The 23,940-nt window shown below is 53.2% G+C and overlaps 2 protein-coding genes across 4 annotated transcripts in view; both read right to left on the bottom strand.

Moving 5' to 3' along the window:
* RAB11FIP3 (RAB11 family interacting protein 3) overlaps positions 1–8,137 on the bottom strand; it is a 108,754-nt gene extending 100,617 nt beyond the window's left edge. For both annotated transcript variants that reach the window (XM_032269376.1, XM_032269377.1), the window contains exon 1: positions 7,109–8,137. In XM_032269376.1, the coding sequence (XP_032125267.1) occupies positions 7,109–7,789 (681 nt within the window). In that variant the 5' untranslated portion in view covers positions 7,790–8,137. The remainder of the gene's footprint in view (positions 1–7,108) is intronic.
* Positions 8,138–14,392: 6,255 nt separating this feature from the next.
* Positions 14,393–23,940, bottom strand: part of DECR2 (2,4-dienoyl-CoA reductase 2) — a 14,942-nt gene continuing 5,394 nt past the window's right edge. Inside the window, exons 2-9 of one of the 2 annotated variants that reach the window (XM_032269373.1) lie at positions 22,526–22,594; positions 21,117–21,168; positions 19,230–19,365; positions 16,381–16,505; positions 15,959–16,052; positions 15,671–15,775; positions 15,172–15,389; positions 14,393–14,941 (exon numbers count right to left, since the gene is read on the bottom strand). In XM_032269373.1, the coding sequence (XP_032125264.1) occupies positions 15,172–15,389; positions 15,671–15,775; positions 15,959–16,052; positions 16,381–16,505; positions 19,230–19,365; positions 21,117–21,168; positions 22,526–22,594 (799 nt within the window). In that variant the 3' untranslated portion in view covers positions 14,393–14,941. The remainder of the gene's footprint in view (positions 14,942–15,171; positions 15,390–15,670; positions 15,776–15,958; positions 16,053–16,380; positions 16,506–19,229; positions 19,366–21,116; positions 21,169–22,525; positions 22,595–23,940) is intronic. The other variant, XM_032269371.1, reaches the window with a different exon arrangement.

The following is a 23,940-nucleotide window of genomic DNA, read 5'->3' as shown; positions in this document are numbered from 1 at the left end:
ATCCCAGCACTTTTTGAGAGGTCAAGGCAGACAGATCATGAGCTCAGGAGTTCGAGACCAGCCTGGCCAACATGATGATACTCCATCTCTAATAAAAACACATAAAATTAGCTGGGCATGATGGCACACGCCTGTAATCCCATCTACTCCGGAAGCTGAGACAGGAGAATCGCTTGAACCGGGGAGGTGGAGGTTGCAATGAGCCGATATTGCCCCATTGCACTCCAGCCTGGGTGACAGGGCAAGACTCCATCTCAAAAAAAAAAAAAAAAAAAGGTCAAAAAGCAGATTCAAAGCAACACACATGCAAATCATAACATTTATGTACAATCCAGCATGTATTATATACATTTTAGTTCACACATTAAATGTTTAAGTAATTACCTATTTATTTTTTGAGACAGAGTCTTGCTCTGTCGCCAGGCTGGAGTGCAGTGGCAGGATATCGGCTCACTGAAACCTCTGTCTCCTGGGTTCAAGCAATTCCCCTGCCTCAGCCTCCTGAGTAGCTGTGACTACAGGCATCCCCCATCACACCCGGCTAATTTTTGTGTATGTTTTAGTAGAGATGGGGTTTCACCATGGCCAGGATGGTCTCCATCTCCTGACCTTGTGATCCACCTGCCTTGGCCTCCCAAAGTGCTGGGATTAACAAGTGTGAGCCACCGTGCCCGGCTATAATTACCTCTTAATGGATGGGGGATCACAAGTGTTCCTAATCTTTCTTAGAAAGTTTACCTACTAGTATTAGTTTCTTTTTATTTTTTTGAGACAGAATTTTGCTCCTTTCACCCAGGCTGGAGTACTATGGCAGGATCTCAGCTCACTGCAACCTCTGCCTTCCAGGTTCAGGGGATTCTCCTGTCTCAGCCTCTAGAGTAGCTGGGATTACAGGCGCCTACCATCACACCGGGCTAATTTTTGTATTTTTAGTAGAAACAGAGTTTCACCATGTTAGCCACACTGGTCTCAAACTCCTGACCTCAGGTGATCCACCCACCTTGGCCTCCCAAAGCGCTAGGATTACAGGCGTGAACCACTCCACCAGGCTAATTTATTTTATTTTTTCTGAAACAGAGTTTCGCTCTGTTGCCAGGATGGAGTGCAATGGAGCAATCTCGGCTCACTGCAACCACCACCTCCCAGGTTCAAGCGATTCTCCTGCCTCAGCCTCTAGAGTAGCTGGCATTAAAGGCATGTGCCACCAAACCCAGGTAATTTTTGTATTTTTAGTAGCGATGGGTTTCACTACGTTGGCCAGGATGGTCTCGATCTCTTGACCTCGTGATCTGCCCACCTCGGCCTCCCAAAGTCCTGGGATTACAGGATGAGCCACTGCACCCGGCAGGGTTTCTTTTAAAACAATGAACATCTATAAAAATAATTTACCTTCCACTCCAATATGATCTCCATTGTGTACTTTTATAGACAGTCACCTGTGTGTCTATGTCTATGTATAAAAAAGGTCTAGGCCTGGCATGGTGGCTCATGCCTATAATCCCAACACTTTGGGAGGCCAAGGCAGGTAGATTACTGGAAGTAAGGGGTTTGAGGCCAGCCTAGTCAACATGGCAAAACCCTGTCTCTACTAAAAATACAAAAATTACCCAGGCATGGGGGCACACACCTATAGTCCAAGCTACTCAGGAGGCTCAGGCAGGACAATTGCTTGAACCCAGGTGTTGGAGGTTGCAATGAGTGGAGATCCCACCACTGCATTCCAGCCTTGGTGAAAGAGCGAGACTCCATCTCAAAAAAAAAAAAAAAAAAAAAAAAAAAAAAAAAATCTGGAAAGAAACGTACTAAAATGGTAATGGTATTTTTCTCAGGATAGTGGAATTATTGGTCATTTTCTGTTTTATGTAACCCAAACTTCATCTGCCTTTTAGCAAGTCAACATGTAGACCCAGAATTCATACTCACCTGCTCACATATATACAGACATGCCACTTCCACGTACACATCCCACTCCCACATATACACATCCCTGCTCCTGCAGACACATGCTCCCACACATATCACACACACACCAGCTCACATATATAACTGCTCACACACACACACGCTCACTCTCATTCACACACACTGACCTTCACTCGGATTCAAGGCTAAGACTAGAAATGATACAGGAGCAAACAAAACGTGATGCCAGGCTGGACGCTATGGTTCATGTCTGCAATCCCAGCATTCTGGGAGGCTGAGGCAGAAGGATCACTTGAGCTTAGGAGTTCCATAATACGCCTGGGCAATTATCACTATACTATACTTCACCTCCACAAAAATATTTTTTTTTTCTTAATTTTTTTTTTTTTTTTAAAGACAGGGTTTCACCATGTTGGTCAGGCTGGTCTTGAACTCCCGACCTCAAGTGATCCGCCTGCCTTGGCCTCCAAAGTGCTTGGATTACAGGTGTGAGCCACCACACCCGGCCAAAAATGATTTTTTTTAATTAAAGGAGCATGGTCATGGGCACCTGTCGTCCCAGCTGCTCAGGAGGCTACGACGGGAGGATCTCTTGAGCCTGGGAAGTGGAGGTTACAGTGAGCTGAGATCTGGCCACTGCACTCCAGACTGGGAGACGGACTGAGATCCTGCCTCACAACAAACAAACAAACAAAAAAGGGGCAGTCAAATATCCCTAGGAACTTCCTACTGCCCACAGCAGAGGTACAGAAATAAAAAAAGGGGCTGGGCGCGGTGGCTCACGCCTATAACCCCAGCACTTTGGGAGGCTGAGGCGGGAGGATCACAAGGTCAAGAGAGCAACACCATCCTGGTCAACATGGTGAAACCCCGTCTCTAACAAAAACTGCAAAACTTAGATGGGCATGGTGGGGCGCACCTGTAGTCCCAGCTACTTGGGAGTCTGAGGCAGGAGAACTGCTTGAACCGAGGAGGTGGAAGTTGCAGTGAGCCAAGATCACGCCACTACACTCCAGCCTGGTGCCTGGTGACAGAGCAAAGCTCTGTCTCAAAAAAAAAGGCTGGGCACAGTGGCTCACGCCTGTAATCCCAGCACTTTCGGAGGCTGAGGTGGGCGGATCACGAGGTCAAGAGATCAAGACCATCCTGGCCAACATGGTGAAACCCCGTCTCCACTAAAAATACAAAAATTAGCTGAGGGTGGTGGCGCACGCCTGTAGTCCCAGCTACTCGGGAGGCTGAGGCAGGAGAACTGCTTGAACCCAGGAGGCGGAGGTTGCAGTGAGCCGAGCACTGCGCTCTGGCCTGCCGCCTGGCAACAGAGTGAAACTCTGTCTCAAAAAAAAAAGGGGGTAGGAAGATCTGAGCATAGACACTTCCTTCAGCAGCCTATTTCTGCAAGTACTGAAGACAGACAATGCCTACCAAGGTTACTGAAGGACATTCTCTGAAAAGAATCAGTGGCTATTAAAATGCAAATGCTTAAGTGACTGTAAAAATAACTCGGAAAGTTATAATCTTAAAAAAAAAAAAAGTAATCTTTTCTCACAACACTCTTAGAATTTATTTAACAATGTCTGCTTCACGATGGGGATGGGTGGTAGTAAAAACAAAAGCATCAGTCCTCTCAGTATGAAGTGGTTATGTCAATCTCCAGAGATAGTGGAAGCCTTAAAAAGCACCTATTCCAACTTCACACCTAATTCCTGGACATGTCTGACTATAAATTCCTGTTTCAAGAAGATAAAACCAGAAAGTTCCACTTGCTCCTTTCATCTGCTGATTCCTGCTAAAATAACACTGTTACATTACACCACACCTCATCTATCACCAGATGATGTAATTAGATCCAAACACACCATGACATTGCTAAAGAGGGACACAAAAGCCATCTATATTATAAACAGGAGCTTCTATTAAAAATTCAATCCATTTAAATAATTTAAAATGCTACCTTCATAAACATTACATAGAAGACACTGAATATGCTACTTCTGAAAATTTGATAAAAATTAAGATAATTGGCTGGATGAGGTGGCTCATGCCTTTAATACCAGCACTTTGGGAGGCTGCAGCAGGTGCATCACCTGAGCTCAGGAGTTTGAGACCAGCTTGGCCAACATGATGAAACCCCGTCTCTACTAAAAATACAAAAGACAGCCGGGTGTAGTGGCGGATGCCTGTAATCCCAGCTACTCAGGAGGCTGAGGCAGAAGAATCACTTGAACCAGGGAGGCAGAGGTTGCAGTCTGCTGAGATTGTGCCATTGCACTCCAGCCTGTGTGACAGAGCAAGCAAGTCTCCATCTCAAAAAAAAAAAAAAAAAAAAATTAAGATAATTTAGTTATCATGAAGATAGTAATGTGACTTGTCTAAGAGTCTCATGTGCTCACTATGTTGAAATCTCAAGGTGGAAAGTACAAAAATGTATGATCTTGTTATTATCCAGTTATTTGAACTGTTGTAGGGTTTTTTTTTAAATCATTAATGTTTTTAAAAGAATTGTTTAGCACCGAAAAAAAATTAAGAAAAATAAATAAATAAAAAGAACTGTTATCTTGGTGGGGCGCAGTGCCTCATGCCTGTAATCCCAGCACTTTGGGAGGCCGAGGGAGGTGGGTCACCAGCTCAGGAGTTCACGACCAGCCTGGCCAAGATGGTGAAACTCCATCTCTACTAAAAATACAAAAATTAGCCAGGCGCAGTGGTGGGCACCTGCAGTCCCAGCTACTTGGGAGGCTGAGGCAGAGAATTTCTTGAACTTGGGAGGCAGAGGCTGCAGTGAGCCGAAGCAGAGATTGCGCCACTGCACTCCAGCCTGGGCAACACAGTAAGACTCTGTTCTCAAAAAAAAAAAAAAATAGAATAGTTATCTTTTGGAAAGGTATATCTTTTGGAAATGTATCATTTATGGAAGAAATGATATAATATCAGGAATCTGCCTCAGAAATCATCTGGGGGTAGTGAGTGGGGAGTTTACAGATGAACCAAGACTGCTGAAACTGAGCGATGGCTACAGGGTTACATAACATGAAAATCAACCTTTCTATACCCTGTAAATTACCTAATGCAAAACAGTTACTTAGCTTGAGGAAATCAAGAGCTCTCCTCCGTCCCAGGAAGCCGGCCCAAGTCCAGGCACTCAGACCATGCCCAGAATTGCTTCTTCCTAAGCCGTCCAGAAGAACAGACAGAAGGAGTAATGCCACAGGAAATCCCTTCCACTTTCCCAACCTCACCAAACGCCAGTCACCCAGCCCTTTCCCCAACCTTCAAATTCCACCAGGTGCTCTCAGACTAAAGAATTCTGACTCATTTCTACTTTGTGATGACAAGAAAGCTCAGCCCCAAATAGCAACCCAAAGTTTTTCCCATTGTGATCAATAAGGGAGGTTATGACAAAAGATGTTTCTCAAATAAAAAGAATTGTATGAAAAGTCAACAAGATAAAATAATATCACAATAGGGATATTGTGAGCCACCAAACTAAGTAAGAAGAGCCAACTAAGGCCTCAGAGCCAAAAGACCCAGTTCTGCCCCTGTAAGGCTTTGGGAGAGCTATTTGACCTTTCTGGGTTTCGGGTTTCTTACCTGAGAAGTGGGATGAATCCTGCTTGCCTAGTTACCATTTCAGAGGACTGTGGTGATAATCCAGTGGAAACATACCTGCGCCTCACAGAAGCTCTCTATCAGAGTTGGGTTACCGTCATGAAAAGCAAATGTGGTACTCTAACTACTCTGCTGTACTGAAGCAAGAGAGTATGTTTGGGAGAAGACACGGCGCATTAGCCAACAGCAACCAAGTGAGCTCAAGGTGCTCTCCAGCCCAGGGGCAAGAAGGAAACGTAGCAAAGCACCTGGACCAGCAACCACCATCCATGCTGACCATACAAGAAACTATCAGTGACATATTTCAATGCCCATTAGACTAGATGGAAACCCATCCTGACAATATCCCAACCAGAGGTAAGCAAGTGAGCACTGCAGGCACCTGTCTGCACGTCTTAGTGTGAACTAGGCAAGGAGCCCTGATTTATCAGGACTCTGTTCTTCACACTCTCAAAGGATACAGTGGATGCTGAGGGGGCATATGGATTCCTCATCAAGGTTCTTAATGTTATGACTGACACCCTAAGTAGCAATGTGCCCATTTTACCACTTTTCTTACGGACCTCTTGGCTTAAACATGCATCTGTACTTGAACACCCACGTAGCAGATGCCTGCATGTGTGAGAAATCAACAAAATACAAAAATTGACAGATCAGCACCTTAGGGATTTCCTACTAAGTAATATATTTAGAAGTGAACACTGGTATTATCTGATGTCCACCGGGTAATTGGCAGAACACACATAGCCCTGCTGTTACCTCCACTTAAACTTCAGTAAGTGGTGAGGTAGACAGAAACGACTCCACCTTGGGTCCCACCTTCCCCCCAGGAGCAGGCGCCCTGAGGACCCCTGGCACGCTGTACTTACTGTGTATGATGCCTGTCCATGCATTTCACCTCTCTTTCGAGAGTGGAGGTGGCCCTAATGGTGTTCTGGTAGACTTCTGTATTTGCCACCGAGCATTTCACACACGAGCTTGGAGGCTCATTCCCTTCCTCCCCAAAGGTACCAAAGTGAAAATTTTTAATTTCGGGACCTTCTACAAGCATTCACCATCTCCCAAACAATAAAAGATGAAATCTAAGTAGAGAAGATGCCAACCATACATAGTAAAGTCACCGTGCTCAAAACAGGTGTCTATCAGCAGGATCTCAAGGTGCCTGGGCAGTCTGGCCTCTGCGGCTTGAAGTTGGGTGGATTCGGCCGAGCAGTATCTGGGCCCTCGGGTGGGAGAATCGCGGGGAACTTCGTTCAGGGGCACGTCGATCAGGTCCCCGGGAGGGTGTGCCCAGGCCGGGAGCTGACCTTGGTAAGATCCAGCTGACCAGGTGCCGGGGGGAGGGGAAGAAACTGCCTCCCCAGAATAGAACCTCCTGTTAAGGGGGGAAGGGGGACTCCAGCGAATTCAACCAGAAATCCAGGGCCGAAGTGGTGAATAAGCAAAAAAAGCAGGACCCGCAGGTCTTGCCGGTGCCTTTCCCGACTGCAGGGGCCGCGTCGGCCGTTCCCACGTCAACCCCGCAGGCAGCCGCGCGCCTGCCCGTTCCCACGCCCCGGCCCCGGCCACTCCGTACCTGCTCTGCCCCGTAGACCGTGGCAAACTGGACGAAGTCCTCGATGCGGACGAAGCCGTCCCCATCCCCGTCCAGGGCATCGAACACGGCTCGGAGGCGGGAGCCGTCCTCCTGACTCGCCGCGGGCTCGCTCGAAAGCGGGTGCGAACGGCCAAGGTCCGAGGGCTGCGGCGGGGCCCCGGGACCCTCCTCCGGCGCCAGCGCTCCCGCCGTGGGCGCGGGGAAGGGAGGGAAGAGGTCGACCTCGCCCCGGGCTCGGAGGGTGCGGCCGGGCCCCTGCGCGCGGAAAGGCGCGCTCTCCGGGCAGCTCGGGGGGCCGCACTCGGGCTCCTCAGTCCAGGGGAAACACGGACCGAGCCGTGGCAGCGGCGCCTCCAAGCAGGGCCCTGGGCCCGGGGAGCCGCGCGGCGGCGGCGCAGGCGGCCCGGGGTCCCGCGGGCTCCCCTCCAGCCCCGGGGCCGGCCCGGCGCTCCAGCGCGCCCCGCAGTCCGCAGCGGCTCCGGGCGCAGGCTCGCCCAGGCCCGGGGACTCCGCGTCGGGGCCGGCGGCTGGCGCTCCGAGGCGTAGCTCCGCGGGGCCCAGCGCCGGCTGCGCCGCCCCCGGCCCGTCCGGCCCGCCAGGCTCAGGGTCAGGCCCCGGCGGCTCCGAGCCCGGGGGCGAGGCCGGCGGGGCCGACGCCATGCTCCCGAGAGGCTAGTGGTGCGGCGGGCGCGGGCGGCAGACAAAGGCGCTCAGGGCGCGGCGGCGGGCGCGGGCATCCCCTCGGCGGCGCGGGCGGGCGCGCGCGGGGCGCCCGGGCTGCTGGGGCTGGCGCTCGGGCCCTGCTCCGTCCTCGCCCATCCTCGCGCCGCGCCTCAGCTGCCCTCAGCCCGGCGGCGCGGCGGGCGCGGGCCCATGGCGGCGGGGCGGCCTGGGAAGGGCGGCGAGGGGTCGGGCGGCCCGGGGCCGAGGGGACCGGAGGCCTCGGAGCCTGAGGCGCAGGCTAAGGGGGCTGAGGCGCCGGAGGCACCCGGAGAACCAACGCCGCCGCCGCCGCCCGGCCCCGCCCTCCGCTGTGCCTGACGTCAGCACGTCCGGGCGGCGCCGGCCCCGCCCCTCGCCGGTTTGCTATAAAGGCGCGCGCCGGGACCGTCGCGGCAGTGCGGCGGCCGTCACCGCGGGGGTGGCCAGGCTTGTCTCATTTTCTCAAGCGCCGGCCGTGGAGATGCTCAGAGGCTGTGAGCGCGGGCGTGAAGTGACGTGACGTCCCTGAACAGGGGCGCACGGGGTCAGGTCGTGCAAGGTGTGTTCCCGCCGCACAGCTACGAGCGGGAGCGACCGCGACCGGCGCACGTTGCGGACGAGTAAACGGCACCGCGCGGCAAGCGACAGACGAGAAGGCACGCCGCCCCCTTGGAGCAGAGCCCTTCCGGGGCACCGCGCTCTCACGCGGATGAGACCAAGAGGAGGCGCACGCCTGGCTCCGCGGCCCCGGTGGTTGCGGGTGCTCCAGGAGTTGCGGGGCGCAGACCCGGCAGAGGGCGAGGCCCTGCCCAGGCCCCCCGAGGACCCCGGGAACGCAGGGTCTGAGACCGAGTGCGGAGGGGCCCCAGACACGCAGGCCATGCCCCTGGCAACCAGAGGCACGCGCGGCCTTTCCCTTGAGCCCGTGACCAAGGCCTCCAAGACGCACTGCGTTGGGACGGGCGCGGCTGCCCACGTCCAAGCGGGAGGATGGCTTGAGCCCAGGTGTTAGAGACCAGACTGGGCACCACAGCAAGACCTTGTCTCTACAAAAAAATAAGACTAACTTTGGGAGGCTGAGGTGGGTACATCACCTGAGGTCTGGAGTTCAAGACCAGCCTGGCCATCATAGTGAAACCCTATCTTAAAAAAATAATAATAAGGCCGGGCGCGGTGGCTCAAGCCTGTAATCCCAGCACTTTGGGAGGCCGAGGCGGGTGGATCACGAGGTCAAGAGATCGAGACCATCCTGGTCAACATGGTGAAACCCCGTCTCTACTAAAAATACAAAAATTCAGCTGGGCATGGTGGCGTGTGCCTGTAATCCCAGCTATTCAGGAGGCTGAGGCAGGAGAATTGCCTGAACCCAGGAGGCGGAGGTTGTGGTGAGCCGAGATCGCGCCATTGCACTCCAGCCTGGGTAACAAGAGCGAAACTCCGTCTCAAAAAATAATAATAATAATAATAATAATAGTTATAAGACTAAGGAAGACACCCAGAGTGAATCGCCCGTCCTTAGCCAGCCTCCCGGGCACCGTGGCTGCGTTTGGCAACTGACCTCTGTGTCCAAGTGTCCCTCTCCTCAGAGGGACACAGGACCTCAGACAGGACCACAGCCCTGGCAGCAGGCATGATGGTGGGACAGGCTAGTTAGGAGCAGGTGAGGCACTAAATTTAGCCTGTCATGAAATGTATCAGGGAAATGATCAACTTGGATTTTTACACACCATGGGCACCAAGACAAGATATGGTTTTGTAAGCAGCTTTGGCAGGATACAAAGGAACGGAACCTCTGCTTCCAAGTGTACAGTCAGGAGCAGCGTGTTAATTAACTGAGTCATCTCCCTGGCAGAATCCCTGGGTACATGGGACCAGATTTTGTGAGGCTGGCATTGGGAAAAAAGAGACAAGGGGTCCTCCTCCCCAAACTATATTCGCATTTCCTTGTGAGAGCTGTATGTGTTCATGAGGAAGAGACTGCAGTCAAAGAATGAAATCACCTCCAGTTTGGGCAAGAATTCAAATTTGGGCTGATGTCTTTGGCCAGATAAAATTTTCAGAAGCAGTCAGTGATGTGTCAACCTTTATAAATGGGGGTGTTAGTGTGGGCGAGGCCAACACAGCAGGCTTCCTCTGCTTTTAATGTGCCGGTGCTGCCAGAAGCAGAAGGATGGCTTTCTTTTGTTTTGAGACAGAGTCTCACTCTGTCACCAGGCCGGAGGGCAGTGGCATGATCTTGGCTTACCACAACCTCCGACTCCCTGGTTCCAGCAATTCTCCTGCCTCAGCCTCCCAAGTAGGTAGGCCTACTGGCGCCTGCCACCATGCCCAGCTAATTTTTGTATTTTTAGTAGAGGTGAGGTTTCACCAAATTGGCCAGGATAGTATCAATCTCCTGACCTCAAGTGATCTGCCCACCCCGGCCTCCCAAAGTGCTGGGATTATAGGCATGAATCACCATGCCTGGGCACAACATGAGTTTTGGAGGGTATAAATATTCAAACCAAAGCAGCCGTCTTCTCACTCTGTCCTCACATGTTGGAGAAAGACTGTCTCTTCTAGCCCAGGTGTGGTGGCTCACGCCTGTAATCCCATCACTTTGGGAGGCTGAGGCGGGTGAATCACTTGAGGTCTGGAGTTCGAGACCAGCCTAGCCAACGTGGCAAACCCCATCTCTACTAAAAATACAAAAGTTAGCCAGGCATCGTGGTGGCCACATGTAATCCCAGCTACTTGGGAGGCTGAAGCAGGAGAATTGCTTGAACCCAGAAGGCAGAGATTGCAGTGAGCCGAGATAGCACCACTGCACTCCAGCCTAGGCAACAGAGAGACTCTGTCTCAAAACGTAAAAATACGAATAAAAATAAAAAACAAAATAGCAACAGAGAGCAAATTAGCAGTCACTTGGGAAATAAAGGGTAGGGACAGTTGAGAGGGAGGGATTACCAGGTGGACCTGCAACCTGGATGGCGCTGATTCCTTCACGGCGTAGATACGTAAGACCTCATCAGACTACACACTGTACATACGTGTAGTTTGCCTTGTGTCAACTATGCATCCATAAAGCTGTCAACGAAAATTGCCAGGCTGGGCGTGGTAGTTCACGCCTGTAATCCAAGCACTTTGGAGGCCAAGGTGGGTGGATCACCTGAGGTCGGGAGTTCAAGACCAGCCTGACCAACATGGTGAAACCCCGTCTTTATTAAAAAAAAAAAAAAAAAAAAGAAGAAAATTGCCTGCAAACTATTTTTTAATCGACAACTTTTTTTTTCTCAGGAGTCTTGCTCTGTCACCCAGGCTGGAGTGAAACGGTGTGATCTTGGCTCACTGCAGCCTCTGCCTCCCAGGTTCAAGCTATTCTGCCTCAGCCTCCTGAGTAGCTGGGATTACAGGTGCCCGCCACCACACCTGGCTAATTTTTGTATTTTTAGTAGAGACGGGGTTTCACCATGTTGCCCAGGCTGGACTCGAACTCCGGACCTCCAGTGATCCACCTGCCTTGGCCTCTGAAAGTTCTGGGATTACAGCCATGAGCCACCGCACCCAGCCTGACGACTTTGAAAACTAAATTAACATTTTGTATTTAGTAAGTAAACTTAGAGCAAAGTCACTTTTAGGACCAGGTAAAGCTACCCCTCATGGCCTCCAGCAGTTGAGAGTGCCGAGCCTCACCTCTGTTTACTGATATTTTATTCAGTGGGAAGAATTTTTATTCTCACCTTCAAATTTAGTAAAGTGCGTTTCTTACAGTAAAAACAGAACATGAGTTTGTAAGCCACAACTGAATTCCTCCTGACTCAGCCCGAGTTTTGATGATTTTCTTATTTTAATGCCTCTCTATGAAGCTCACTGGTGCCTGCTCTGTCTTCCTGGGATGACCTAGCCCCCGCCAGGCCTGGAGCTCTCCAGAGCCCTGCTCCTGCAACCCTAACACCTCCCTGAGGCCAAAACCACAGGCTTTGGAGGGGCCCCATGGAGCCAGCAGGAGAGGTGTGCACAGCTTTCTGCATTTTCCAAAGCAGCAGCAAAGGTCTGGTTCTCATCACTCTACTCTCTCCCATGTAAAAATGTTCCAAGTTACACGTGATGGTCGAAGAACTGAAAGGTAATTCTCATTTCTGGCAAATATGTCTCATTCTTGCTGGCACAGACACCTGTCAGGTGTGGTCTGGCACCGCCCGGCTGCCTCTGAGGCTTTCCAGGTTTCCTGGCACCAGAGAGGGCCCCTGAGACCCATGCAGTTACTGGAAGGAGCTCACTGAGAACTTAGTACACAGGGTGTGTGCTGCCATGGCAACTCTGGTCAGTGCCAGCCAGGAACCCGAGATGGTCAGCTGGGCTGACACATTTTCTAGAAGCCCCTCTCCCAGCCCATGGCGGCTGTTGGAGTGGCCACATTCATAAGGCGAGGCTAACCCTCAGCGACTTTTTGTTACTCATTTCATTTATTTATTTTGAGATGGAGTTTCACTCTTGTTGCCCAGGCTGGAGTGCAATGGAGCAATCTTGGCTCACTGCAAGCTCTGCCTCCTGGGTTCAAGCGATTCTCCTGCCTCAGCCTCCCGAGTCGCTGGGATGACAGGCGTCTGCCACCATGCCTAGCTAATTTTTGTTATTTTTAGTAGAGACAGGGTTTCACCATGTTGGCCAGGCTGGTCTTAATACTCCTGACCTCAGGTGATCTACCCGCCTCGGCCTCCCAAAATGCTGGGATTACGGGTGTGAGCCACCACACCCGGCCTTTGTTTATGTATTTATTTATTTATTGAGACTGAGTCCCATTTGTCTATTTTGGCTTTTGTTGCCATTGCTTTTGGTGTTTTGGTCATGAAGGCCCTGCCCGTGCCTATGTCCTGAATGGTATTGCCTAGGTTTTCTTCTAGGGTTTTTATGGTGTCAAGTCTTATGTTTAAATCTTTAATCCATCTGGAGTTAATTTTTGTGTAAGGTGTTAAGGAAGGGATCCAGTTTCAGCTTTCTGCATATGGCTAGCCAGTTTTCCCAACGCCATTTATTAAACAGGGAATCCTTTCCCCACTGCTCGTCAGATTTGTCAAAGATCAGATGTTGCAGTTGTGTGATGTGTGGTGTTATTTCTGAGGCCTCTGTTCTGTTCCATTGGTCTATATCTGTTTTGGTACCAGTACCATGCTGTTTTGATTACTGTAGCCTTGTAATGTAGTTTAAAGTCAGGTAGCGTGATGCCTCCAGCTTTGGTTTATTTTTGCTTAGGATTGTCTCGGCTATGCGGACTCTTTTTTTGGTTCCCTATGAAGTTTAAGGTGGTTTTTTTCAATTCTGTCAAGAAAGTCAATTTAGCACACAGGGTGTGTGTGGCAACACCAGCCTTTGGGAGGCTGAGGGGGGCAGATGGTTTGAGCCCAGGAGTTCAAGACCAGCCTGGGTAACATGGCAAGACCTCTTCTAGAAATAATACAAAATGTACAAAATGCAAAATACAAAAAATACAGCTGGGCACGGCAATGTATGCCTGTGGTCCCTGGTCCTCAGGAGGCTGACGTGGGTGGATCGCCTGAGCCCAGGAGTTTGGGGAATACAGTGAGCTGTTTGTGCCACTGCACTCCAGCATGGGTGACAGAGCCAGACTCTGTCTCTGACAAAAAACAAACAAATCTTTTCTCCTCCTTGTCAGGAAGTAAAGCCTGAACACATTCAGGTGTGGTGTGACGGTGAGCTGGGAGCTTGGAGGAACAGAGTGGGAACCACGGGGCTGAGGGGCATCCCTGATAGGAGCTGCTGCCCTCCTGCGGGGGCAGCCACGGGGGCCCCGGTGGGCAAAGCCACACACCTCCCTCCAGCCCCTGCTGCTCAGTCCCCTCCCATGTGCAGCAGGGCTGGGGGCCATGTTGAGAGAGGAGGAAAGCTGTGGCAGTGTGAGCCGTGGCCTGGCTGGTCCTGGAACCAGCATTCACTCTCGGCTGCATCCGAGCCCATGACCTCTGCCAGGGGAGCAGAACCTGCCTGTAGACTAGGCTTCCAGCACCAGGCAGGGAGAGTGTCCCAAGCTTCACAGAAAAGACAGGAAGGAAACACTGCCCCTAAACGACAGGATCACCACGGTTCCTTTTAATCGTCTTTCTTTTGCTTCTATTAGCTTTTGCAAGGTCCAATTTCTTTTTACAGTAAAGAGATTATCTTTTAAGAAAATAGACTTGGCGTGTGCCTGTAATCCCAGCTACTCGGGAAGCTGAGGGAGGAGAATCACTTGAACCCAGGAGGCGGGCTTGCAGTGAGCTGAGATCAAGCCATTGCACTCCAGCCTGCGTGACACTATGTCTCGAAGAAAAAAAAAAAGCCGGGCGCAGTGGCTCACACCTGTAAGCACTTTGGGAGGCCGAGATGGACGGATCACCTGAGGTCAGGAGATCGAGACCAGCTGACCAACATAGAGAAACCCTGTCTCTACCAAAAATACAAAAATTAGCCGGGCATGGTGGCGCAGGCCTGAAATCCCAGCCAGTGGGGAGGCGGAGGTTGTGGTGAGCTGAGATTTTGCCATTGCACTCCAGCCTGGGCAACAAGAGTGAAACTCTGTCTTGGAAAAAAAAAAAAAAAGAAAAGAAAATGCACTTTCTGGCAAGATTGTAGGGAAGTGTGTTTATGCAAACCGGTGGTGCAGAAACGGAGGGGCGGACCCTGTGGGCAGCCTGAGGGCCGTGCCAGCTCTTGGGCACAGACAGGAGCACCTCAGCATTTTCAGTGAAGAGAACACAAGGTTCAGGATCCACGTGGCTCCCTCAGGCCCTGAACCCAGGCAGGCAGGACAGCCTTGACCGCGGGGCAGGGGACCTCCCAGCATCTCGTCGGCAACCTCACCACCTGCGTGGCAGCTCCACAGGGAGGCCCACTGTCCAGCTGCTCCTGCCCCGGAGGTGGGGCCGTGGGGAGGGAGGGAGACGGTGGAAACAGCTGGATGTCCAGAGGAGGGGCTGGGCTGTGGGCACTGCTGGTTCAGATTGGCACTCCACCTGGCTGTGCAAGGCGGCGGGAAGCAGGGCCCAGAAGAATCCTGCAGGAGTTACAGAACTTAGAGCCGGCTGAGGATGGCTTCCCCCTCAAAACACCTCGGCTGCCTTGGCCATCCAGCACCTGCCAAAAATGCCAGCAGAGGCTGAGGCCACTACGTAAGACCAAGCACACTAGCGCCCGCCTTCTGCCCAGCCCCACCGGGCAGCACCCAATGTGGCCAGGCTGGCACAAGGGCCAGGAGGATGGGGGAGAAGGAGACACCCGCCCCGTGGGTCCTGCAGAGAACTGCCCATGCAGCAGCCAGCATCCAGGGACACAAGTGACCCCAAGAAGTGGGAGTGGCACCTCACCTAGAGCTTAGCAGAGAAAGATGCAAAATCTGCCAGCCCTTTCACATCGTTTGGGAATGTCAACCACGCCCCGCCATCAGCCACCAGCACGGCCCCCGTCACGTAGGAAGCCAGAGGGCTGGCCAGGAAGAGCACGCAGTGGGCAATCTCCGTCTTGTTCCCCAGCCTCTGCAGCGGGCTCACAGCGACCCTGGTGCTCAGGCTGGCCTGGGGGCCACCTGGAGGGCAGCAGAAGGCTCAGGCCCCATCAGCCCCAAGACCCAGCACCCTCCCCTCTCCCCCAGCTCATTCTCTGAGTGGCATCTGGGAACAGCAGGGGCACAGTCAGTGTCACCAAGGCCTAGCATGGAGCAGGATCTGGCCAGGCACAGACCACAGCCGCCACCATGGAACCAGCACAGGGCTTTTCAACACACCCCCTGCCAAGGTTCTGGAAGCTTCCATGGGTACCCTGTGCCTCAGGGGAGGATCTGTGGGAGGCCTGGGCTGAGAGCCTTACCCAGTCGCCGGAATCCCTCTGTGCCACTGATGGGGCCGGGGGCGAGGCTGTTGACACGGATATTCTGGGGACCCCACTCCACAGCCAAGTGCCGTGTCATTGCATCTGCACGGAAGAAGGTTGGATATGAAGGGGCCGCTGTCCCCTCTGTGGGGTCTCAGGGCCAAGGCCAGGCCTTGATGCCTGCAGCTGAGCTGAGCTTCACGTGGAGACTGCTGGCCTTCTGGGATGGAAGCAGAGGGCCCAGGGGGAACCCACGTGGGCAGACCCGAGGGAGGGGGGTCATACCCACAGCAGCCTTGGCAGAGCCTGCATGCACCTGGAGCACCTGCCCCCGGTGTCCCAGGGTGGCAGTGATGTTCACAATCACCCCTCCGTGGTCCTGCAACACACAAGGCATGGGGCAGGGAGCTTCTCACAGAGCACCCACCCCGGGGAGCGTCTCACGGGACAGCCACCCGAAGAAACCTGCCACGGGGCACCCACCCGGGGGAGCGTCTCACAGGGCACCCACCAGGGGGAACCTCTCACGGGGCACCCACCCGGGGGAGCGTCTCACGGGGCACCCACCGGGGGGAACCTCTCACGGGGCACCCACCCGGGGGAGCGTCTCACGGGGCACCCACCCGGGGGAGCCTCTCACGGGGCACCCACCCGGGGGAGCGTCTCACGGGGCACCCACCCGGGGGAGCCTCTCACGGGGCACCCACCCGGAGGAACTTCTCATAGAGCACGCGAGACACGTTGAAGGTGCCGCTGGTGTCTATGTCCAACACGGTCTTGAAGGCGTTGAAAGACAAGGCGCCAGCAGGGCACAGGAAGTTTCCAGCCGCACCTGCAGAGTGGGAGACCTCAGGAGCTGCTGGAGCCCGGGGAGAGGGACGCTGAGTCGGCGGTGGCCCTGATGGAAGGGTGCAGGAGGGAGCCCAGGTGCCCTGTGGCACAGGGAGGAGACCCATGCCCTAGGATAGCAAGATGGGACATTATGGGCTGAACCGTGGTTCCCAAGAAGACATGCTGAAGCAGGGACCCCTGCTACCTGTGACTGTGGCCCTGTTTGGAAACGCGGTGGGTGCAGATATAATTGAATTACATTGAAGTCACTCATTAGGGTGAGCCCTAAATCCATGACTGACATCCTTATAACAAGAGAAGAGGACACACAGACACACCCCATGTGAAGACAGTGGCAGAGGGCCTAGGACTGCCGCCGCACCTGAAGCCACAGGGAGGGCATGGAACAGGGTCCCACTGGGGCCTTCAGAGGGCGCAGCTCCACCAGAACTGGAGGTGGTATTGTTTTGACCACATAGCTTGTCGTGCTCTGTTAGCCCAGGAAACTAATACACAGGGTGTTTTTATTTTTTTATTTTTTATTTTTATTTTTTTATTTATTTTTGTTTTGAGATGGAGTTTCGCTCTTGTTACCCAGGCTGGAGTGCAATGGCGCGATCTCGGCTCACCGCAACCTCCGCCTCCTGGGTTCAGGCAATTCTCCTGCCTCAGCCTCCTGAGTAGCTGGGATTACAGGCACGCACCACCATGCCCAGCTAATTTTTTGTAGTTTTAGTAGAGACGGGGTTTCACCATGTTGACCAGGATGGTCTCGATCTCTTGACCTCGTGATCCACCCGCCTCGGCCTCCCAAAGTGCTGGGATTACAGGCTTGAGCCACCGCGCCCGGCCCACAGGGTGTTTTTAAAAGGGAATTTCTGTAGAGTGAACCCAGTAGTGCTTCATCAATTGTAACAAACGCAATATGTTAATAGGGAAAACTGTGTGAGTGGGAGTATGCAATTCCGTGTATTATCAATTATTCTATAAACCTAAAACTGCAGTAAAAAATAAAAGCCAGAGGCCAGGCATGGTGGCTCACGCCTGTAATCCCAGCACTTTGGGAGGCCGAGGCAGGCGGATCATGAGATCAGGAGTTTAAGACCAGCCTGGCCAACAGGGTGAAACTGTGTCTCTACTAAAAATACAAAAATTAGTGGGGTTTGGTGGCATGCGTCTGTAGTCCCAGTGGGGAGGCGGAGGTTGCAGTCAGCCGAGACTGCACCACTGCACTCCAGCCTGGGCGACAGAAAGAGACTCCATCTCAAAATACATACATACATACGTACATACAAAAAATTAGCCAGGCGTGGGGGCGTGCACCTATAGTCCCAGCTAGTTGTGAGGCTAAGGCATGAGAATCATTTGAACCCAGGAGGCAGAGGTTGCAGTGAGCCAAGATCGCGCCACTGCACTCCAGCCTGGGCGACAGAGTAAGACTCTGTCTCAAAAAACCCAAAAAAAAACAAAAATTAGCCAGGCATGGTGGCACTTGCCTGTAATCCCAGCTACTAAGGAGGCTGAGACAGGAGAACCCCTTGAACCCAGGAGGCGGAGGTTGCAGTGAGCCAAGATCACGCCATTGCACTCCAGCCTGGGCAACAAGAGTAAAACTCTGTCTCAAATTAGTTAATTAATTAAAATAAAATAAAAATAGGGCCGGGCGCGGTGGCTCAAGCCTGTAATCCCAGCACTTTGGGAGGCCGAGGCGGGTGGATCACGAGGTCAAGAGATCGAGACCATCCTGGTCAACATGGTGAAACCCCGTCTCTACTAAAAAAATACAAAACATTAGCTGGGCATGGTGGCGCGTGCCTGTAATCCCAGCTACTCAGGAGGCTGAGGCAGGAGAACTGCCTGAACCCAGGAGGCGGAGGTTGCGGTGAGCCGAGATCGCGCCATTGCACTCCAGCCTGGGTAACAAGAGCGAAACTCCGTCTCAAAAAAAAAATAAATAAATAAAATAAAATAAAAATAAAAGTTAGGCCAGGCTAGCTTTTATTTCACTGGTGATTCTTGCCTGTAATCCCGGCACTCTGGAGGCCAAAGCAGGAAGACTGCTTGAGCCCAGGAGTTTGCGACCAGCCTGGGCAACACAGTACGACCCTGTCTATGCAAAAAATAAAAATACAGGCCAGGCACGGCGGCTCACACCCGTAACCCCAGCACTTTGGGAGGCTGAGACGGGCGGATTGCCTGAGGTCAGGAATTCGAGGCCATCCTGGCCAACAAGGTAAAACCCCCTCTCTACTAAACATACAAAAATTATCTGGGTGTGGTACTGTGCGCCTGTAGTCCCAGCTACTCAGGAGGCTGGGGCCGGAGGATGGCTTGAGCCCAGAAGGTGGAGGCTGCAGTGAGCCATGATGACTCCAGCCTGGGTGACAGAGCGAGACCCTGTCTCAGAAAAAAAACAGACTATTACTTTTTTTTAAGAAGGGACTTTCAGGACCCAAGGGTACCTGACTCCGCCATTCAGCCACGTTCACGGCATCCACATGAGCTGCAGCTGCGCTGACCTGCTGCCATCTGCAGCAGCAGAGCAAGGCTGGAGACAGAGGCCCAGAGCCTGCGTCTTGGCCTCACGTACCTGGGGTGCAGCCCACCCCAGGGCAGGTGCCTAGGTTCCCTGACACGGTCCCCACCCCAGGATCAGAGTTCTGGGGCCTCCAAGTGGTACCGCCGACCTGTGAGAAGCCACCCACCTCACTCAGCACCGACTCACAGTTAATGAGAATGTCGATTTTGCCGAACTCCTTCAGAGCCTGGTCCACAGCAGCCGTGACAGCCGAGGGCACTCGGACGTCCATAGAGAGAGGGAGGCAGCGCCGGCCGGTGGCAGCAGCGAGCTTCCTGGCGGCCTAGAAGCCAAAGAGGCAGACAGCAGCCCTGCAGCCTTGGCCTGGAGAAAACGCCTCTGGAAGCCAAAGAGGATGATACATCCGTGCTCCACTGGGACCCTGGGTTTGCCGCTGGGCCCCCACTCTGGGGAGGCACGGCCTGCAAGTGCCCACCACCCTGGGGGATGTTTATAGGATCCTGCCCCACTCTGCCCACACCTGCCACCCGTCCTAGACCAGAGGCGCACAGGTGATTCTCCTTCCAGGTTGAGGGCTCCGGTGGGTGGGATACACCAACCACTTTCACGACCCACGTAAGCCCAGAGATCCTTCTTGGGGCCATGTTACTCCAAACAGAAAGGTCCCTTCCAGGACCCAATAACTAGATTTAAAAAAAATAGTTGGCCGGGTGTGGTGGCTCACGCCTGTAATATCAGCATTTTAGGAAGCCAAGGCAGGCGGATCACAAGGTCAGGAGATGGAGACCATCCTGCCTAACATGGTGAAACTCTACTAAAAGTACAAAAAGTTAGCCAGGCGTGGTGGTGCGCACCTGTAATCCCAGCTACTCGGGAGGCCGAGGCAGGAAAATCTCTTGAACCCGGGAAGCAAAGGTTGCAGTGAGCCGAGATGATGCCACTGCATTCCTGCACTCCAGCCTGAGCAACAGAGCGAGACTCTGTCTCAAAGAAAAAAAGTCCACAACCTGTTAAATTTTTTTTTTTTTTTTTTGAGACGGAGTTTCACTCATGTTACTCAGGCTGGAGGGCAATGGCGCGATCTCGGCTCACCGCAACCTCCGCCTCCTGGGTTCAGGCAATTCTCCTGCCTCAGCCTCCTGAGTAGCTGGGATTACAGTCACGCACCACCACGCCCAGCTAATTTTTTGTATTTTTAGTAGAGACGGGGTTTCACCATGTTGACCAGGATGGTCTCGATCTCTTGACCTCGTGATCCACCCGCCTCGGCCTCCCAAAGTGCTGGGATTACAGGCTTGAGCCACCGCGCCCGGCCAATATTTTTTTTTTTTGAGACAGGGTCTCACTCTGTTGCTCAGGCTGGAGTGCAGTGGTGTGCTCACAGCTCACCGCAGCTCAGCCTCCCAGGTTCAGGGATCTTCTGGCTTCAGCCTCCGGAGTAGCTGAGACTGCAGGCTTGTGCCACCACACCTGGCTGTTTTTTTCAGTTTTTAGTAGAGATAAGGTCTCTTTATGTTGACCGGCTTGTCTTAATCTCCTGGCCTCAAGTGATCCTCCAGGCCCGGCCTCTGAAAGTGTTGGGATTACAGGTGTGAGCCACCACACTCATCCAAACTAGATGTTTTTTAAGTCAAAGACGTCTCTGGGAGACCACTGACACTGAAGCTCCATATTTAGGAAAGCTGCAAGTTTTGGTGTAATGCCAGCACTTTGGGAGGCTGAGGCGGGCAGATCACCTGAGGTCAGGAGTTTGAGACCAGCCTGGTCAACATGGTGAAACCCCATCTTTAACAAAAAAATACAAAACTTAGCTGGGCGTCGTGGCGATGCCTATACTCCCAGCTACTCAGGAGGCTGAGGCAGGAGAACTGCTTGAACCTGGGTGGCGGAGGTTACAGTGAGCCAAGATTACACCACTGCACTCCAGCCTGGGTGACAGAGCGAGATTCCTGCCTCAAAAAAAACCAACAAACGTTTTGGTGCCAACATCCCCTCAGCCTCTGGACCCCCCTGGCCCAGGCCCAGCACCCCCACAGCCACCTGCAAAAGAAACCATGGGAGAGGCCCTCTCACCGTCAGCACTCGGGGTAGGCTCCTGCTGGCGATCACCGTGTGGCAGCCGTGCCTGCAAAACCAGAAGCAGGCGTGAGGTAAGTTCGGGTGAGGGGCACTCCCAGGGGGCATCTGCCCAGCTCCTGGGCAGGAGTCTCTCGGGTGATGTACCAGTCCAGGGCTGAAGGCCTGGCTGGCAGAGGGCACAGGGCATGAACAGGACTGAGAAACTCTGGAGGGACCTCAGGTTCTGTTCACCCCCGGGGTTGCTGGCAGGGGACATCCCACCCACACAGGCCTGCGGGCCCTGGCCTACCTGTACACCAGGTACAAAGGCAGCTGTGAGCCCCTGAGGCCCAGTCCAGACATCTGCCAGGGGCCTGCTGGACCCCACACCCCCCGCCTCCTCCTGTCTGTGGGGTTGGCGTGGAGGTCCAAGAGCCCATTTGGAAGCAGGGTGCTCCCCGCTCCCCTTCCTGACCACCGTGGACGAGAATCCACCACGCTGGCCTCTCATGAACCCGGTCCCAGCAATGCCGCTACAGTTTTCCGGTTTATCTACTGTTCTTCCGACAGAGCACAAAGATAATCCTGCCGTTAGATCAAAACCACCTTGACATCATCCTAAGCAAATTCCCACACACTCCCTGAGGCAAGACCCCTTTCCCTGTGGTCTAGCAGCCCTGGGCCGGGGGGGACAGCAGGGAGATGCCTGTCCCGCAGCCACCCAAGCAGACGCTTCCGTCCATAAGTTCCCCAACAAAATCACCCCATATGGACAATTGGGATCTGTCTGCCTAGTTCTTTGGTTTCTCGGCTCTTCTGGTTTGGGGGCTGCTTCCCCACAGTAACCACAAAGGCAGCTACCCCTGCTAGGCAGGTCCCACTGAAGCTGCCATGTCGATCCGGTCCTCAGACCCCGAGCACAGAGCCACCAGTGGAAAGGCCAAATCTCTTCCTGTGGGACTCACCTTTCTGGTATGGAAAGGAAGGGCCTCAGGGGACCTGAGAAAGGGTCCTTTTCCCACTCCTTATCCTAACTCTAGCCGCTGTCAGGTGGGATGAGTTGCTGACTCCAGCCTGAGGCCACAGAACTTGTATCCCAAGAGGAATCTCTAAAAGGTAACAGCACTGGGGCCTGACACAGCCCCAATTCTCAAGGTCCCAGCAGACCCCAGACCAGAGCCACACAATCTCCACTGACCTCTAGGAGCCCTGGAAGTCCTGACTCCCCCCAGGGCAATCCCCGACCCCTCCCCAGCCCCTCTGGCAAGCACCTGGACCCTGTCGGGTGGGTGGGTAGGGGACCCTGTCGGGTGGGTGGGCAGGGGACATCTACCTCCCACCAGCATCTTCCCAGGGGTCTGGCATCCAGCAGGGCCCAGGCAGGAAGAAGCGGGGAGCAGGGAGGGGACAGAGAGCAGCCTCACCGCATGAAAATCTCAGCAATCCGGAACCCGATCCCAGAGCCGCCACCTGTGATGAAGGCCACTTTGTCCCTGAGAGAATTAAAAGGAGGCTCTGTTAAAAGAGCCCTGTTAAAATACACCCCACATATTGCCATACGGTAATGATTGAAAATGAAAATTCATGGAATTACAGTATTTTGTTTGAGGCTCCCAGGCTGGTGACCTCTCAGGGTAAAAGGATCCTCCTGCTTCAGCCTCCCCAGTAGCTGGGACTACGGGTGCATGCCACCGTGCCCAGCTAATTTTTTTCCCGCTTTTTCTAGAGAGGGGTATTGCTTTGTTGCCCAGGCTGGTCTTGAACTTGTGCTGACACAAACTTGCAAAGTGCAGTGAGAGAAAGTGTATTTTGGTATCTTTTGACAGAAATTGAGTGAAGTAGCTACAAGACAGAAAAAATAACCCTGGCTTAAATAAGATAGAAGTTATAGTTTCCGGGCCGGGCGCGGTGGCTCACGCCTGTAATCCCAGCACTTTGGGAGGCCGAGGCGGGTGGATCACGAGGTCAAGAGATCGAGACCATCCTGGTCGACATGGTGAAACCCCGTCTCTACTGAAAATACAAAAATTAGCTGGGCATGGTGACGCGTGCCTGTAATCCCAGCCACTCGGGAGGCTAAGGCAGGAGAATTGCTTGAACCCAGGAGGTGGAGGTTGCGGTGAGCCGGGATCACGCCATTGCACTCCAGCCTGGGTAAAAAGAGGAAAACTCTTCCTCAAAAAAAAAAAAAAAAAAAAAAGAAAGAAAGAAAACCAAAATAAAATTAATATAAAACTAGAAAAAAGAAAAAACAGATCCACCTGTTAGCCAAGTGAGGGCAGGTGGCCTTGGAGGACTTTGACCTTCACACGGCGGTCCTCCCTTGTGAACACCAAGGCGTTTGCAGGAAAATCAATAGTTGCCGGGCAAAATCCAGCATTCCTGGGCCTTCCTGGGTCTTACGGAAAAATGACTTCAACCTAAAATTTTCTGTAAAGAGGTTGGGACGGGAGCAGTGGCTCACGCCTGTAATCCCAGCACTTTGGGAAGTTAAGCCGGTGGGATCACCTGAGGTCAGGAGTTCGAGACCAGCCTGCCCAACATGGCAAAACCCCGTCTCCACTAAAATTAGAAAAATTAGCTGATGGTGGTAGCAAGCACCTGTAATCCCAGCCACTCATGAGGCAGGAGAATCGCTTGAACCTGGGAGGCGGAGGTTGCAGTGAGACGAGATGACGCCACTGCACTTCAGCCTGCCTCTCAAGAAGGAAGGATAGATGGAAGGAAGGGAGGGTGGGAGGGAGGGATAGACGGAAGGAAGGGAGGGTGGGAGGGAGGGACAGACGGAAGGAAGGGAGGGTGGGAGGGAGGGACAGACGGAAGGGAGGGAGGGTGGGAG

This window comes from Sapajus apella, unplaced genomic scaffold, assembly GCF_009761245.1.
Source record: "Sapajus apella isolate SASKATOON/1434 unplaced genomic scaffold, GSC_monkey_1.0 scaffold192, whole genome shotgun sequence".
Lineage (NCBI taxonomy): Eukaryota > Metazoa > Chordata > Mammalia > Primates > Cebidae > Sapajus > Sapajus apella.
The sequence above is the reverse complement of the archived record's forward strand: the minus strand, read 5'-3'. Positions and strand labels throughout refer to the sequence as shown.